We start from the raw sequence: 19,111 nt of genomic DNA, 5'->3' as shown, positions 1-19,111 counted from the left end.
AAAAAAATTTTTTAATTAAGCAGAAAACAGTACAAACTTTGCTAAAGTTATTGTTTTAAACAAGTACTATAAACAAAACATTATTTTAGCTGAAGTATTTGTATAAATACCGTGTGCCTTTTACCCCATGCTGGTGGGCCTTTTACCCCGTGTGTGGGGTAAAAAGCCCCTTTTGCCACCTCATACATTTATAAGATTTTTAAACAAAATAATCAGTTTGAATGATTTATTTTCACACAAAATCTGTTGTTCAAAATCTAATGTTCAAATACAACGTATATATTTTTTCTGCAATTATACATTTTAGTTGCAGTGAATAGCACTTTTTTTTAAGGTGGGCCTTTAGCCCCGTTGTACCCTATACCCTGAAAGTTACCTCCGTTTCTGGAACCGAAAGCTGTGTTTATCTGCTTGAGTAAATCTGTAGAAAACATTTGCTCACTGTAACACAGAACAATGCTTTTTAATATGGGTCCCTAGATGTGCTGATTGAGTGAAACTCTTTCCACACTGAGTACAGTGATACGGCTTCTCTCCAGTATGAACTCGCTCATGAACTTTCAGCCGTTCAGACCAAATGAAACTCTTGTTACAATATGAGCACTTGTAAGGTTTTTCCCCAGTATGTATCCTTTGGTGTCGTTTTAGATTACAAGCTCTAGTAAAGCTCTTCCCACACTCACAACACACATTATCTTTCACTTCATTATGTATTTTCTGGTGCTGTTTATAACTGCCCAGCCTTGAAAAACTCTTTCCGCAGTAAGAACACACATGAGGCTTCTCATCTGAATGAACTGTCATGTGATTTTTTAGATGTGATGGTGAAATAAACTTTTTACCACACTGATCACAGCTAAAAGGTTTTTCTCCAGAGTGAATGTGCAGATGTTTACGGAGATTTGATGCATCAGTAAAACTCTTTCCACACTGAGGGCATGTGTACGGTTTCTCTCCAGTGTGGATTCTCATGTGTCCTTTAAGGTTTTCTTTGTCTCTGAAAGTCTTTCCACACTGTGAGCAGGTCTGCATCTGTTTGGCTTTTTTTCTTGAAGTTTTGATTTTACTGTTTTCCTCCTTCAATTCGTTCACCTCAGGTCTTTGCTGTTTTACTTCAATCCAGTCTAAAATAAACAAATGATGATGTTAAAATCAGTGGAACTGATTTAATAGCAGAATCCATACGAGGTCACATATTTATCGGAGTATCAAGGATATGATCTTTGATGTACTAAAGGTTAGTTCTGTCATTCCTTATTAATAAAATTAAAATGTGGACATGATCATGTAGATGGTAATTTATCATTCATTTTGCTCATTACACAGCCACTAAATCTTTTTGCCTGAGGCTTTAATGTTTCTCAGCAGTCAACAATAAAGAATCAAGAATGGACACCAACCTGTTTGTTCCTCAGTATCTTCTTGTTTTATTCTGGATGGTTCTGGATCACTCATGTCTTCAATCTCCTCTTTAATAAACTCCATCTTTACCACAGTATATGCACAGATTTCAGCTGCTGCACCTGGAGTTTGTATCTGTCATGTAGGATGATGTGAATATTCCTCACCTTTTTAACCCAGTTAAAGCACAAACCCCGCCCACCACAGATTCAGAAGATTTCATTGGTCGTGTCAATCACAGCGATCTCTACACAACACTGAAACAAATCCAGTACAAACGCGTGACCTTATAGGTTTATTTTTTGTCAAATAACCAAATTTAGAAAATCCCCCAACTTAGGAAAAAGACAAACATAAAAAGTGATGACAGAAAAAAAAAAAAAAAATGTAATGGATATTGGATGAATATTTACTGAGTAATCCAATATTTTGTAGAGGACCGTCAAAACAACCACTTTTATCTGGAATCTTAAGCCAATTACAGGGTGAAAAAAAATTACTTTGTGATTTTAAAGAAGAATGTCTGAAAAAGATAAAATGTTGAAATTAGAAATGTATCTTGTTTCCCTTTATCAAAACAACAGCATAGAACAAACCTGTCTAAATGTCAAAAATATTATTTTCCCAAATATTTTTTGCCTGTGACTCAAGAAGTATTAAAGATATCTCAATATGATTTTAAATTTTAGTTCTTAACATTTTCTTGAATTATTTTAAAGCCCTATATGGTTCAATCCCAGCGATATGGAGATCACAATGTGTCTCTATGAGTACATTGTTGAATTTTACAAATTTTCGTACAGGTGATACTTATTTAAAGTGGAATCTCTGAAGAACAAATAATCTTGAAACTGGAAATGCATCTTGTTTGTTTCTATCAAAGCAAATGTACCATAGTTTAAAAATGAAGATAACAAAAGAAATGTTTAAGAACCAGTTTATAAAAGGATACTGATATATACTTAAATACTTTTTAGTTACAGGCATGCAAACTTAAGGGAAAAATCCCCATTTTTGAAGTGTCACCACTGGCATTTAATGCAACAAGCATTGCTAAACTCAACCAATTTTATTAGACTTAAAAACTTAAATAATGATGCTGCCATCTTTATAAAGTCATTTTTTACCCTGTAATTTATCTCATCTACAAAATATTGGATTACTCAATAAATATCCATCTATGTAATTTAATATTTTGGCTTTCTTCTTCATTTATGTATTTCTTTCAGTTGATTAATGAAATCAGTGGCTTGCACTTAAATAGTTCAGGGAAAAAAAACACATTTTGACACATTACGTCTTAGAAAATTATAAATTTTGCATTTCAATTATGTTATATAACTGGTTTGAACAAAAACAGCAGACAGACTTAATGAAAATGCTAATTTATTTCAATGTTAATTTCAATGTCAAAACATGATGAGTGCAGGTATAGTTTCTGTAGTCTTTAATAGTGGGCCTACTTTTAAGCACTTTATGTGCTTTTTATGTACTTTAACCTCAGGTAAAAGAATAAAAACACACATCAATAGGTGATTATCACATAAAGTGTTGATCCTGTAGTTTGTCTCAGTCTGCTGACACACAATGAAATGTGTTTAATGTGCCAATTTACAGAAGATCTCAGACATCATGATAATGAATGAGGTGAAAACAGGGAACTAATGGCTTTTCAGCAGCTCAGTTACTATTGTCAGATACACTGTTTTGTTTTTCTTTGTTGTTTTCCACTGTTCTTATTGCAGTAACGCAGCAATTACTTTGACATTATAAAGAAATGACACCAGATATTTAGTCTTGTTTCCTGAGAGGGAAAATAATAATTTCAGTGCATTTTTCTTATTTTGCATATTATCGGACAGTGGGGTAAAAAAAAACAAACAAAAAAAAACTTGCATTAAGATTTACATTAAGATTAATTTTCTTACCCCACTGGCAGATAATTGTACTTGTTAAAGGCATCCATGCACATATAAGGCATCCTGTGAAAATATTACAATTATAAAAATTCAGCACTCGGCTCTCACGCTAAATTCTCTCTACTGCTCGTCCTCTTTTTGCTTTTCTGGATTTGTATAAACTCAAAAGCACATTGGTATATTGCTGCCAGCTGCTGGTAACACACATGTGGGGTTTTTGAGCCCGGTCTCATGAAAATGCATTTAAATAGTACGCCAAATAAAAAAAAAAGCTCGTGGTATTGATATGCATAAATGGACTTTGGCGTGTATATGCTATGCACGTGTGTGGCGTGCATATAATACGCATCTACCTCTCAACCCTAATCCTACCCATCGCGTAGCATATACACGCCACAATCCATTTTTGTGTATCATTACCACAAGTTTTCATTTTTATTTGGCGTACTATATATATATGCACTTTCATGAGATCAGGTTAGGTTTTTATGTCTGTTTCACACATACTTCATTTGCGGTGCGTATGCGTTGTGTATTTTTTCAGCACTCATGTTAACGAATCAGAGCGTTCACACTGCACGTGAATGCAGTCCAGTAGTGCGTTACAGGAACAATGCATCTGCAGCAGTGCTGCAACCACTGAATTAAAGTGACAGCACATTGTTCGCGGTAAAAAATTTACATGGATTGACACAGAAATGTAGTCATTTTACAATAAATAGATATAGTAAAATTAAAGTGTAGTGTGTTTCACAGTCACATGGCTTTTTGGCTAGGTTTAAAACATGGAAAGTACACTTTTAGATAAACGAGTCAACATTTGTGGAGGTAGAAAAACAAAGTTCTTTAAGACCCATGGGATTGCTTGTAGCTAATTTAGATTTAAATGCAAAAGAAGAGGCACTATAGCTGACTGTTTCTGTCAGTGGTAAGTTTTAATTTAAAATATTTGTGATAGCCCACTTTTAACGTAAGAAAATGTAGCTAAATGTGCTATGGCTACTTGTTTACCCTGAAAGTTACCTCCATTTATCTAACCAAAAGCTGAGTTTATCTGCTCACTTAAAGCTGCAGTCCATAAGTTTTGCCTCTTTGTCGCCATCTATGTTTAAAAACCTGGAATTGCAGTTACTTGCGGAATTATCTTGCTTGCGTGTATCTTATTATATCTTATTATTATAAGCTAACCTTGTGAATCGGGCTAAAGTAATGCAATAGTTTTGAAAGCTGGCTGGTTATGTACTTGCTCAAATATTGATTTCGGATCATTTTTTTGCAGCTTTAAGGTTAGTTCACGCCATATCGTAATTACCGTAATTACAAGATACCGACTTGTAAAAAGCGTTTACGTCCTCGTAGATCTCGTAATTACAACTTGTGAACTAGGAGTTTTCTGAGAGCTTGTACCACGTGACCGCTGCACCGGAAAAATGGCAGAGCTTTCAAAAGCTATTACTGCTCTAAAAAAGGGGAAAATAGATAGATAGATATGATGTACTATAATATAAAAATATATTATGTAAGTGCTCATACTGTTATTATTTTGTTGTTGTTTGTTTAGGTTAGCAATAACACATTTACCGCCATAATTCAGACAAATGGTTAATAGCTAATTAAATGACCTGACACGCTTTCTGTGTTCTGCTGTATTTAGCAGTAGCATACAAATGTAATGTTATGTGTTTTACAGCTGCCAGAGTTCATTTTGTTGACTGTCTCTATTGAAATGCATAATACCCAGTCCGAGGACATCAAGACTATCATCAAATGAACTGCTGGAAAGCCAATAGCTCCCTGTTTTCACCTCATTCATTATGATGATGTCTGAGATCTTCTGTAAATTGGCACATTAAATATTTAATTGTGTGTCAACAGTCTGAGACAAACTACTACAAACTACTGAACAATTAAGTAGGCTACTATAGCGTAATGGACTAACACATCACACTTAATCAGAGAAGTCACTGAAATGGAACATTTATTTTCATCATTATATACAGAGCCTAACTTTTATGTTGCAGAGAAATGTATAAATAAATATCTAAGAAAATGTTTATGCAACAAAAAAGTTTAGAAAATCATTGAAGAGGCATAAAATTAAAGGATAACAAAATCAAAGTAAGATTAAAGTACTGAATACTTTTGCTGTTCTCCATCAACAGAAACAAAGCCCCATCCCCACCAATTTTGTGGCATTTCACAGTAAAAACAAAAAAAATTATACATTGAATCTGTAGAAAAGATTTGCTCACTCTGACACAGAACAATGCTTTTTAATATGAGACACTAGAGTTGTTGACTGAGTGAAACTCTCTCCACACTGAGTACAGTGATACGGCTTCTCTCCAGTATGAACTCGCTCATGTATTTTCATGTGTTCGGACCAAATGAAACTTTTGTAACAATATGAGCACTTGTGAGGGTTTTCTCCAGTATGAATTCTTTGGTGCCGTTTCAGATCACCAGCTGCAGTAAAGCTCTTCCCACACTCACAACATCTTCTCATGATGTGTTTTCTGATGCTGCTTACAGTTATCCAGTCGTGAAAAACTCTTTCCACAGAAGGAACACACATGAGGCTTCTCACCTGAATGAACTTTCAGGTGACTTTTTTGATGTGATGATGATATAAACTTTTTACCACACTGATCACAGTTAAATGGTTTTTCTCCAGAGTGAACATGCAGATGATAACTGAGACTTGCTGCTGCAGCAAAACTCTTTCCACACTGAGGGCATCTGTACGGTTTCTCTCCAGTGTGGACTCTCATGTGCACATTAAGGTTTCCATTGTTTCTGAAACTCTTTCCACACTGAGAGCAGGTGTGCAGCTGTTTGGCTGTTTTTCTTGATTTTTTTATTTTACAGTGTTCCTGTTCAACTTCATTCAGCTTCACTCTTTGCTGTTTTACTTCAATCCAGTCTAAAATAAACAAATTGTGTGGTTAAAATCAAGTTTGTTACATTAATGTTTCTCAGCAGTCACTAATGAAGAATCAAGAATGGTCACCAACCTGTTTGTTCCTCAGTATCTTCATGTTTTATTCTGGATGGTTCTGGATCACTCATGTCTTCAATCTCCTCTTTAATAAACTCCATCTTTAACAGTCAGACAGATTTCAGCTGCTGCACCTGGAGTTTGTTCTTCTCTTGTAGGATGATGTGAATATTCTCCAGTATTTATAGGTGAATTGTTGTGGGCGGGGCTTCACTGTAGGTGTGAACTGTGATCATCGTCTGATACTGAGACCCACAGGACCAGATCTGGAGAAATCAAAAACAAGTACTGGATTTATAGTGCATTACTTTAAATTAACGACATATATTAGTTTGCTGTTCAAAATATAAAGCATTTGATGGTCACATATTAGTGTCATATAAAACAGCCACAAGCCATTCATCACAGACAACAATATGCATAATGGCAGGTTTATTAAAAAGCTAGACTATGAAACATATGCTAAAGCAGAGGTCAAATGCAAAGAGATGCATTTTTAGATATACACAATATAAACATTGCTCAAAATTAATGACTCTCTTCATTTCTGTAATACGTTCCAGCACGAACAATGTATATTTACGTAAAATAAACATAAATTCTTACATTAGAAAATAAACACTTTATAAAAACACGGAGTCATGAAATCATGTTTATCTCACAGAAGTGCTCACACTCACTCAGAGTCTGAAACACTCTCTGCCAACTTATTACACGCTAATTTATAATACACCAGGACACTGTAAACTAGAAACATTCCTGTTTATTTTTACATATGTGTCAATCCGAGGCGTAGCTATGGGTTGAGAGCGTTTTGCTCGACTGACTGATATTCCACAGTCCGTTCAGAAACCATAGACTCTCGAGCCATATATGGTTCTATCAGTGAATAGATCGACGGAAGGAAAAAAATTAACCAAACAATATTTTTCATCAATAATCAAAGCTAGTGTGTCGATTTAATTAAAAATACATATATTATATATTGTAGAATATTACATAGCCTAATTCATCAATGCGTATTAGTCATGTAGCTATAATACACCAACAAATCATGATTTGGCACAAGTTCACATTTCATTGGACAATATGTGAAGTGGAGCGGTTATTTTCTGTTCTTATTCATAAATCGGATGAAAATTACCGTACATGGGACAGACGAGCTTATTTGTGGAGCGATCTGGATCTGCGGTTTGTCTCGTTTTATAAATCAAATTACATCGCTGGGAAAATGTATGCTAAATGACTACAAAAGCACTGCACAAAACCGTGCAGCGCCAAAAGTCGCAATAATGGTAATCAGTAGTCTATTCAGTTCACTTGTATGTATGATATACAAACCGTTTACTATTTTATGAAACTATCATAGTTATTTAAGCCCAAGTGCCACGTACAGGCCTATCATGTGAAGTGTAGGCTGGCAAAATGGTGACGTGAAAGCAGTGGTGTAGTGGTGCCTAGAGAAGTGGGTATACTCTTAATTCATGCCCCAGTTTTTTTTTTTTTTTAAACAGCCCAGCAAAGGATGAACGACCTGTGTACATCTAAAACTAGTCTTGCATATTTAGTTCACTCCAAAATGGGCCAGTAATATTTGCACACTGTCTCTTAACTTCTGCTGCTTGAGTAAGGATCGTTATAAAAATAATATTATCCACAGAAGAGGTGCAGATTTTGCAATAAATAATTAACTGCAGCAACTGACATTTTGTCAGAACCTCTAGTAAATTGCATGTTATTTTGTTTAGTTGTCTGTTCAGAATTGTGGGAGAATTGTGATCTCTATTTGAAACAAACAAAATAATTGTGATTCTCAATCATTTCAGAAGTGAGGGGGACAGAAATGTCTAATATAATAACTTTTTTGTATAATTGACAGGTTTTACAACGATCATTATTATTATTATTATTAATTATTAGGCTACCTCTTGCTTTTAATTGGCTGAGAAATCAAATACACAGCTGGACAATAACCAATAATTTATAATATTTTTCCTGTATTTTCCTAATGACAATTTTATGATTTGTTTAGCCCTTATACTACATTTCCCCCCCATTTTTATCACAGAATAAAGCAGAATATATTTTATAGCCTAATATCTATTGGCAAGTGTAATAAATGCTATCAATTAGCCTACTTAGCACTGCATTATTCATAATCAGATGCTTTTTTATTACCTGGAGATGACTTGAAAAACACACATAAACCATACTGTCGCAATCATGTGTTTACTGTCTTCACGTTTCTTTTATTCAGCTTAGCTACAGAGATAGATATGGCTACAGGATAGCTGGATTCTTGCACGTCGTGACTCGTAAGTTACTTCTATGAGGCCGTTTCAGACTTCCGGCCATCCGGCTTCGAGTAGCCTATAAATGAAACATGTCTGCATGAGAGTGTTTACGTGTCGTTCCTGACCGCATCACTGTCTTTTCTGGATATTTTTAGGGAATATTTGCATGTATTCACATGCGATTGGATTAGTTACTCATATGCTGGACTGTCTCACTGAATGATGCGCATCAGAGGGGATTTAGAAGTGGGTATACGAATGCCGACTGATGAAGATACGTATACCCTCCACTACACCACTGCGTGAAAGGACTTTATTATATTACCATTTTTTATAATTATGCAGCATTATGAAAGTGTCTTATGCAAAAGTTATATTTTAAATAAATGCTGTTCTTATTTAACTTTTTATTCATCAAAGAATCCTGAAAAAAGTATGACAGGTTTTCAACATTGCTAATAAATCAACATTGCATAAAATGTATTAAGTAAATAATAGGGATGTAACGACTCACTCAACTCATGATTCGATTCGATTCACATTTTGTTTTTTTACAAAATGAGATTTAAGAAATTCTAAATTAAATGTGTCCTTTTATTATTGCTTGGACAAAATGCAGCATGTTTCTTTGTGAAATTGAAATATAACACTATAATGATATACTAATATAGCACTTGCATAAAATTTTTATCAAATAAATGCAGGCTTGATGACTATAAGCATATTGCCTGCATTAGACTATTCATCTTGTCACAAATTCACAATATATATATATATATATATATATATATATATATATATATATATAGCATTAAACAAATTGGAAGCAGAGTTTCTAAAACCAAATACTTGTGATCACTTAGTTTACACTGAAAAATCTCTCCTGATAACAAGACAGTGTCAATAAACCATGAGCTGCTGAAAAGCCTGTTTTCACCTCATTCATTATGATGATGTCTGAGATCTTCTGTAAATTAGCACATTAACATGTTTCATTGTGTGTCAACAGACTGAGACAAACTACAGGATTAACACAAATAAAATATATTACTGAATATAATCAAATAAACAAGAGAACATGATCAGAGATGTCAGTGAAATGGAAATTTTATTTGCATCATTAAGGCCCTGATATACTCAAAATGAAGTTACTTTTCGTTCTTCATTTAGGGGTAAAATGAAATATGTGAGCAGTACTGTTAGCAAACATCCCAATGCCGCCCACTCTGATGAAAACAACATTTAAATGAATATGTAGATATGTGCTTTCCTCTCAGTAACAAAATAAACATAACAAAAAATTGAGAAAACGGCAAGCATTTCTTTTTAATAAAGAGCATCTGATCATGGCAACATGGGTATGTTTGCACGAGGTCTGCAAATTAGCACTCCAGTGAAGTCACGTCACGTGTATTTACGTAGCGCTTTATTTAATATATTACTTAAAAGCAATCAGCAGAAGCACAACTTTACTCGACAGATGAAATGAACCCAGAGAAGAATTCCAGAGAGAACATCCCCACAAATCTTATGGCTTTCACAGCAAAACATTTATTTGAGCTATTCTCATATTTATTGTATCTGAATCTCACATTGTTGACTTGAAATATTGGATCTGTAGAAAACATTTGCTCACCCTAACTATGCTTTTTAACATGAGTCACTAGAGCTGTTGACTCTTTCCACACTGAGTACAGTTTCTGGTGCTTTTTACAATTGTCCAGCCTTGAAAAACTCTTTCCACAGTAAGAACACACATGAGGCTTCTCATCTGAAGTGGTTCAGAGAAAAATAATTAAGAAAACTAATTGCATTTCAACAAAACCAAATGGTCTGACCAAAAATAGCAGTCAGTCTGAATGAAAACGCTAATTTATGCTATTACAGTGTCAAAAACTTGACAAGTGCAGGTATGGTTTTTAGTCTTTAAACAGTTAGTTCACCCAAAAATGAAAATTCTGTCATTACTCACCCTCATGTTTTTCCAAACCCGTAAGACTTGCATTCATCTTCAGAACACAAATTAAGATATTTTTGATGAAATCTGAGAGCTCTCTGGCCCTCCAAAGCAACTGAAATGTTCCCAGACCCAGAAATGTAGTAAAGACATTGGTAAAACAGTCCATGTGACATCAGTGGTTCAATCGTAATTTTACGAAGCTACGAGAATAATTTTTGTGTGCAACGAAAATAGAAACTTTATTGAACATTTCTTCTCCTCCTTGTCCCACCCTCGACCATTATCCAGAGTACCACAACGCATACGCATTGCATTCCTCTGTTCATAAACAAGGCACAGCATTGTGGTATTCTTGATAATGATCCCAGGAGACAGGAAATTTTCTTTGCACACAAAAAGTTTTCTCATAGTTGCATAAAATTACGGTTGAACCACTGATGTCACATGAATTATTTTACTACGTTTCTGGGTCTGGGAACATTTCAGCTGCTATGGAGTGTCGGAAAGCTCTCGGATTTCTTAAAAAATGTCTTAATTAGTGTTCCGAAGATTAGGGCTGTACGATATGACGATATATATCGGATGGACGAAATAAAAGTCTATCGTTTCATATCATGTTCTATCGTTTATTTCATGGTTTATTTCATGTCGCAAAATACATTTCATGTCGCAAAATACATTTAGGTCTTAAGAGAGAGGAAACAGCTAAAAGAGAAAACGCATATGTAACAGTATACTGGATCCGGACTTCGGTCTTAAAGGGGAAGCTGTCCAATATTCGTTCTGTCTGCCATTCATATTAATCACAGCACATTGCTAGAAAATCTCTCACTGCTCTTGACTAAATCACTTTTGTAACTTTAATAAGAAGAAATAATAATAAAAAAAAAATGATATATTTATATATATGTACAGAAAATATACTGTACATAATACACGTGTTAATTATATCTATCATAGATAGATAGATATTATTAACACAGTGAAGACTAATTAATTTACACAATGTATGTAGCGTTTCTTATTTATTGTATTTTTTTTGTCCTGTTGCTTGCAATTAGTTTCTTATATTTATTTCATCACTGACTGTTTATTTATTTTCAGTGAGCTTGAGTTTTTTTTTTTTTTTGTCTATTTTTAGGCTCGTATTAGTTTGATATTGACATTGGTGACAAGGATTATGAAAATTCTATGATATCAAAGATTTTAATATCATAAAAACCTTTTTAAACGAAAAAAATTACTATATCGTTATATATATCTTTATCATGATATAAAATTAGTCATATCGTGATATAAGATTTTGGCCATATCGCCCACCCCTACCAAAGATGAACAGAGGACTTACAGGTTTGGAACAACATGAGGGTGAGTAATTAAAGACAGAAGTTTCCTTTTTTGGTGAACTAACCCTTTAATCGTATTTTTAATCATGTAATTTAAAAGGGGTAAAAGATTAAACACACACATCAATAGGTGATTATCACATAGTAGGGCTGTGCAAATAATCAAATTCGATTATCATGCGCATCTCATCAGTAAAGCTGGTTCTGTGATTAGTAGTAAATCTCCATCACCTGCTTTCTAATGGAGCGGCATTTACTACACAGAGCCGTAGTTCACTTACAAGCTACACAATATCGCCTTCATAATCGCAGATGAATCGCATTTGATTATGAACGCGATATTGCGTAGCTTGTCAGTGAACTACGCTTCTGTGTAGTAAATGCCGCTCCATTTGAAAGCAGATTTACTACAAATCACAGAACCGGCTTTATTTAATTGGCAGTAAATAAAACATGTGGCCCTGATTTAATAGTAGCTGAACATCTGAAGTATGCTTGCCAAAAAATTTTAGTGTTACTTGCTTTGTGCCTTACAGGATTTTTGATACATGGTGTGTTACCTTAATCTATGTTCAGTTTTATTAGTGCCAGTAATTAAAGATAAAACTGGTCAAATATCCAGTATAGAAAATTATAGGCCAATAGCCTTAGCAAATATCATCTCAAAAGTATTTGAGCATATCCTTATGGATAGGCTCAAAGAATATTTGGTAACTACAGATAATCAGTTAGGTTTTAAGAGGAAGCATGGTACTGATTTATGCATATATTCGCTAAAGGAAGTGGTTAGTGTGTATATTAGACACAATTCTACAGTATTTATGCGCTTTTTAGATGCTTCTAATGCATTTGATCGAATTAATCACACTAAGCTGTTTATGAAGTTACAAGACAGAGGGGTTCCCCCATATCTGATTAGGATTTTAAAGTACTGGTATATACATCAACCTATACAAGTCAGATGGGGTAGGAATGTTTTGGCACCCTTTTATGTGACTAATGGGGTTCGGCAAGGTGGAATATTGTCACCTCTTCTTTTTAATTTGTACAGGTGCATCTCAAAAAATTAGAATATCGTAAGAAACGCTACATACATTGTGTAAATTAATTAGTCTTCACTGTGTTAATAATATCTATCTATCTATGATAGATATAATTAACACGTGTATTATGTATATATTCTATACATATATATATAAATATATCATTATTTTTTTATTATTATTTCTTCTTATTAAAGTTACAAAAGTGATTTAGTCAAGAGCAGTGAGGGATTTTCTAGCAATGTGCTGTGATTAATATGAATGGCAGACAGAACGAATATTGGACAGCTTCCCCTTTAAGACCGAAGTCCGGATCCAGTATACTGTTACATATGCGTTTTCTCTTTTAGCTGTTTCCTCTCTCTTAAGACCTAAATGTATTTTGCGACATGAAATGTATTTTGCGACATGAAATAAACCATGAAATAAACGATAGAACATGATATGAAACGATAGACTTTTTATTTCGTCCATCCGATATATATCGTCATATCGTACAGCCCTAATCTTCGGAACACTAATTAAGACATTTTTTAAGAAATCCGAGAGCTTTCCGACACTCCATAGCAGCTGAAATGTTCCCAGACCCAGAAACGTAGTAAAATAATTCATGTGACATCAGTGGTTCAACCGTAATTTTATGCAACTATGAGAAAACTTTTTGTGTGCAAAGAAAATTTCCTGTCTCCTGGGATCATTATCAAGAATACCACAATGCTGTGCCTTGTTTATGAACAGAGGAATGCAATGCGTATGCGTTGTGGTACTCTGGATAATGGTCGAGGGTGGGACAAGGAGGAGAAGAAATGTTCAATAAAGTTTCTATTTTCGTTGCACACAAAAATTATTCTCGTAGCTTCGTAAAATTACGATTGAACCACTGATGTCACATGGACTGTTTTACCAATGTCTTTACTACATTTCTGGGTCTGGGAACATTTCAGTTGCTTTGGAGGGTCAGAGAGCTCTCAGATTTCATCAAAAATATCTTAATTTGTGTTCTGAAGATGAATGCAAGTCTTACGGGTTTGGAAAAACATGAGGGTGAGTAATGACAGAATTTTCATTTTTGGGTGAACTAACTGTTTAAAGACTAAAAACCATACCTGCACTTGTCAAGTTTTTGACACTGTAATAGCATAAATTAGCGTTTTCATTCAGGCTGACTGCTATTTTTGTTCAGACCATTTGGTTTTGTTGAAATGCAATTAGTTTTCTTAATTATTTTTCTCTGAACCACTTCAGATGGGAAGCCTCATGTGTGTTCTTACTGTGGAAAGAGTTTTTCAAGGCTGGACAATTGTAAAAAGCACCAGAAACTGTACTCAGTGTGGAAAGAGTCAACAGCTCTAGTGACTCATGTTAAAAAGCATAGTTAGGGTGAGCAAATGTTTTCTACAGATCCAATATTTCAAGTCAACAATGTGAGATTCAGATACAGTAAATATGAGATTAGCTCAAATAAATGTTTTGCTGTGAAAGCCATAAGATTTGTGGGGATGTTCTTTCTGGAATTCTTCTCTGGGTTCATTTCATCTGTCGAGTAAAGTTGTGCTTCTGCTGATTGCTTTTAAGTAATATATTAAATAAAGCGCTACGTAAATACACGTGACGTGACTTCACTGGAGTGCTAATTTGCAGACCTCGTGCAAACATACCCATGTTGCTATGATCAGATGCTCTTTATTAAAAAGAAATGCTTGCCGTTTTCTCAATTTTTTGTCCGAAGTCCGGATCCAATATACTGTTACATATGCGTTTTCTCTTTTAGCTGTTTCCTCTCTCTTAAGACCTAAATCGCTGTCTTTATGAGGATATTTCCCAAGACGGGGATTCTGACGCATATAAGTGTCTTTATGTAATCGTTCAAAGTCAATAAAGCGGCAAAAAAAAAAAATAAATGCGCGGTCCTCTCACACAGAAACAGAGACGGCGCACGCATATAGCTCTGTTGTTTGTGTTTCAACGGATTAAAATCGGTTGTTTTAAAACTGCAGTGCTTAAAAACGCGTGTCCATGCTACAGATGTAGTCCCTCGTTTTGTTCTGGTCGTTCTCCACCTGGTTCTGTCTCCCCTTCACGCCCCGTGGGTGGCGTAAAGATCGCGCTCATCCAACTGATTAAAAAGTATTACCGTAAACAATGTATTTTGCGACACCATGAAATAAACGATAGAACATGATATGAAACGATAGACTTTTTATTTCGTCCATCCGATATATATCGTCATATCGATCGCACAGCCCTAGCATGTGATATCATGTGCGTTACAAATTTGGGATGCTGTTCATGTGTGTGTGTGTGTGGTTTCCTACAAAGAAATGTAGAAAATACAAAAGATTAGCCTATACTGTATAACATCGCTGAACTAAATTATACACATATATAAATCATATTTCCTATCAATATAGGCTACATTTATTAACAATAAAGTTTAAAAACAAAGCTGCACATTACAAATACATCGTTGTAGTAGTGCGCTCTACAACATAATCCTAACAATGTAGGCCTATGCAAGATTCAAACAGATACAGTCACATCTGGGGACGTATGTATAAAACCGCTCAGAGTAATATTTTAGTCCTAAGTGTGTCAAAATTCTAAGAATGACCTAATTTTCCTCTTATTCCTAGACTTAAGAATAAGAGTTAAGACTATCTCAGCTCCTAAATTATTTAAGAGAGCTGAAGAGGTCTCCTAACCTAGTTTGGAGTAACAAGATGGCAGCAAAGAGAAGGAGACAAACACTTTCCAGCGAAGATATGACATATTTGAGTTATATGATGATATGGAGTTGATAAAACGATACAAACTTGATTGTAAAGAAAAATGGCAAAATAAGAAATTTAATAACCTCTTCCACTCAAGTCAATGCTCTAACTGCAGAAATGAAAGCAGTAATTACATTTTTATTTTATTTTTTGGCTGGAAAATTGGAAAAATGCAGCAATGCACCGGTGATGACACAGTAAGCAGGGTCTCACATATTGAAACACAACAGTGGTCAAAAGTGATGTGTGGATTTATTTTATTTTATTTTTTTATGACCCCACATTTCAAAAATTGAATTCAATTGAAAGTAGCTAAAACTGATCACTTAATGTTGTTAGATGACCTCATAAAGGTGAGTTCAATGATCTATATTTATATTTATATTTATATAGATCAGTGAACTCACCTTTATGACGTCATGAGAGAGTTTCAGAGTGTTTGTACAAGAAAGTGATTTTGTTGCTAGGCTTTTTAAAAAGTCTCTAAAGGGATGAGGAAGTCATTAAATCTAGTGACAAAATAACTAAATTGGAAACATTGGCACGTTGACTACAACATAAGTTATTAATATTTCATTGGTCCTCTTGTTTTTGCATGTGTTCATATTTTCTTTGTATGACAGCATGGCCAAAAATTATGATCTTATGATCAAAATATTTCATTGTCTTAACTGAATAATTTTATTGTAGTTACATTAAATGATTGGTGTGCTGCTGTGACTTTACATGAGCAGGCTCACTATTGGCTGATTCAGAGGTCGAGGTCAGACATTGTATATAGTTATTTTGTGTTGACATCATTGTAGTCCTTAGTTCACAACACTTAAGAATCAGTCTTAGACTTTACTGAAAGTTGCTTTTAGGTTCTTTATAAAAGTCTCCTACTCTTAGAAAAGTCCTACTTTTTACTAAGAATGTTTTGACACTTAAGTCAAAGCTTAAGACTATTCTTATTCTAAGTTTCATACATACAGGCCCTGGTTTTAATAAGACAGACACCACCAGCTGATCGTTCTCAGAAGAGAGCCTGACATTTTGTCAGCTGGCTAAAAACTCTTTGGTGGACACATTAGTTGAATATTTATCGTTAAGCATATGGCATATTAGTCTCTTTTTTTCTGCATTTATGCAATATACGAGAGCCAAACTTTGCTTTTTCGGTAAGATGTGTTTACGCGCAAATATAATTTACCCATGAGACCCATATACCGTACATATTTTACATTATTTTCATGTAATTTACACTGAATAATCTCTCCTAACAAGACTATCATCAAATGAGCTGCTGAAAAGCCAATAGTTCCCTGTTTTCACCTCATTCATTATGATGATGTCTGAGATCTTCTGTAAATTGGCACATTAAACACATTTCATTGTGTGTCAACAGACAAACTATAGGATCATCACAAATACAATCTATTACTGAACATTACTAACATATTATAATTGACTATCAATAACAGTCACATAATCAGAGATGTCAGTGAAATGTAAATTTTATTTGCATCATTATACAGAGCCTATACTTTATACTTTCATTTTGCATAGGCTATATAATAATTTTATAAATAACTATCTTTTGTTACACATTTTTCCAGTTTAATTTGGGTGTTTCTTTGTCAGTGTCTTAATGATCAGGCAATTGAAGAAAAAAAACATCAATGTAAGAATAAAGTGAGTAAATACATTTGCTATATTAAATATTTTGCAGCTAATCTATATTTTGAGCTACACTGTAAAACAAAAAAAGAAAAAAAAAGTTGAGCCAACTTAAAATTTGAAGGCAACCAGCTTCAGCAGATTTTTGAGTTTGCTCAACTTATTTTTGTGGGAGATTCTCAAATTTTTGTTGTATAAACTTAAAACGACAAGTTGAGAAAACTCAAAAATCTGCTGAAGCTTGTTGCCTTAAAATTTTAAATTGGCTCAACTTTTTTTTTTTACAGTGTAATCTCATATTTACTGTATCTGAATCTCATAATATTTACTTGAAATGTTGGGTCTGTAGAAAACATTTGTTCACTCTGACACAGAACAATGCTTTTTAATACGAGTCACTAGAGTTACTGAATGACTGAAACTCTTTCCACACTGAGTACAGTGATACGTACGGTGGCCGAGAGAGTTCAACGCGCTGCAAATAGAAAGAACACCTGCAAATTAAGAAAACAACTTAGTCAAAACATGCGCTACAAATGCTCACAACACAACCAAACAAAGAAACGCGTTGTGAGCATTTGCAGCACCTGCTCTCAAACTGATGAAGATGTTTTCTTGATTTGCTGGTGCTTTTTCTATTTGCATGTGTTTTCTGAAGTTGCAGCACATTGAGCTCTCTCGGCCACCGTAGATACGGCTTCTCTCCAGTATGAACTCGCTCATGAACTTTCAGGTTTCCAGACTCAGTGAAACTCGTCACAATATGAGCACTTGTGAGGTTTTTCTCCAGAATGAATTCTTTAGTAATGTCTAGCTCTAGTTCTTTAGTGTCAGCTCTAGTAAAGCTCTTCCCACACTCACAACACACATGATCTCTCACTTCATTATGTGTTTTCTGGTGCTGTTTACAGTAAGTCAGCCTTGAAAAACCCTTAGTATACACCCCCTGACAAAAGTCTTGTCGCCTATCCAAGTTGTAGGAACAACAAATAATAACTTGACTTCTAGTTGATCATTTGGAATCAGAAGTGGCTTATATGAAAGGCAAAGGCCTCTAGATTACGCTTATTTTACCAAAATAAAATCTTATCGTGCCTTGATTTTTAATTATTTAATTAGGACAGAAAGGTCAGACTTTGCTTAGACAAAAGTCTTGTCACTTAACAGAAATAATGTACAGTACAGAACATAAAGTCATGGTGCAGTGGAAAAAGAATGAATATTGTGTATGACTCCCATGAGCTTGGAGGACTGCATCCGTACGTCTCGGCAATGACTCAAATAACTTATTAATAAAGTCATCTGGAATGGCAAAGAAAGCATTCTTGCAGGACTCCCAGAGTTCATCAAGATTCTTTGGTTTCATCTTCAATGCCTCCTCCTTCATCTTACCCCAGACATGCTCAATAATGTTCATGTCTGGTGACTGTGCTGGCCAATAGGTCTTCTGCAGTATTTGCGACGATTGGGATGCAGTTCAATCATCGCAAATACTGCAGAAGACCTATTGGAAGCCGCATGGACCCAAGATTCACACAGAAAACAGTCAAGTTCCTTCTCATACTTCAGCCTCCACATCAAAGTTGCTGAAAGCAAAGAAGGTCAAGGTGCTCCAGGATTGGCCAGCCCAGTCACCAGACATGAACATTATGTGTTTTCTGGTGCTGTTTACAGCGAGTCAGCCTTTAAAAACCTTTAGTATATAGTTATTTTGTGTCAA

At 34.7% G+C, this 19,111-nt stretch overlaps 1 protein-coding gene across 1 annotated transcript; it reads right to left on the bottom strand.

Moving 5' to 3' along the window:
• Nucleotides 1–438: 438 nt before the first annotated feature.
• LOC131554242 (gastrula zinc finger protein XlCGF8.2DB-like) lies at nucleotides 439–7,673 on the bottom strand. Its single transcript, XM_058799438.1, has 4 exons — nucleotides 7,468–7,673; nucleotides 6,335–6,584; nucleotides 5,894–6,243; nucleotides 439–1,026 (listed from the first exon to the last, which is right to left on the bottom strand). The coding sequence occupies exons 2-4, from the start codon at nucleotides 6,417–6,419 to the stop codon at nucleotides 439–441; spliced, it is 1,023 nt and encodes a 340-aa protein (XP_058655421.1). The 5' UTR covers nucleotides 6,420–6,584; nucleotides 7,468–7,673.
• Between the last annotated feature and the right edge of the window lie 11,438 nt (nucleotides 7,674–19,111).

Source organism: Onychostoma macrolepis, chromosome 15 (assembly GCF_012432095.1).
Source record: "Onychostoma macrolepis isolate SWU-2019 chromosome 15, ASM1243209v1, whole genome shotgun sequence".
Taxonomy (NCBI): Eukaryota; Metazoa; Chordata; class Actinopteri; order Cypriniformes; family Cyprinidae; genus Onychostoma; species Onychostoma macrolepis.
Note: the sequence above shows the minus strand (reverse complement) of the source record. Positions and strands in the feature narration are given on the sequence as shown.

What these genes read in the sequence shown, in the direction of transcription:
- LOC131554242 (XM_058799438.1), bottom strand. Translation starts at nt 6,419, where the DNA reads ATGGAGTTTATTAAAGAGGAGATTGAAGACATGAGTGATCCAGAACCA. An exon ending in AGATACTGAGGAACAAACAG is followed by an intron (nt 6,244 to 6,334) that starts GTTGGTGACCAT and finishes TGTTTATTTTAG; the next exon opens with ACTGGATTGAAGTAAAACAG. An exon ending in ATTCAGGTGAGAAGCCTCAT is followed by an intron (nt 1,027 to 5,893) that starts GTGTGTTCCTTC and finishes AAACAGATGCAG; the next exon opens with ACCTGCTCACAGTGTGGAAA.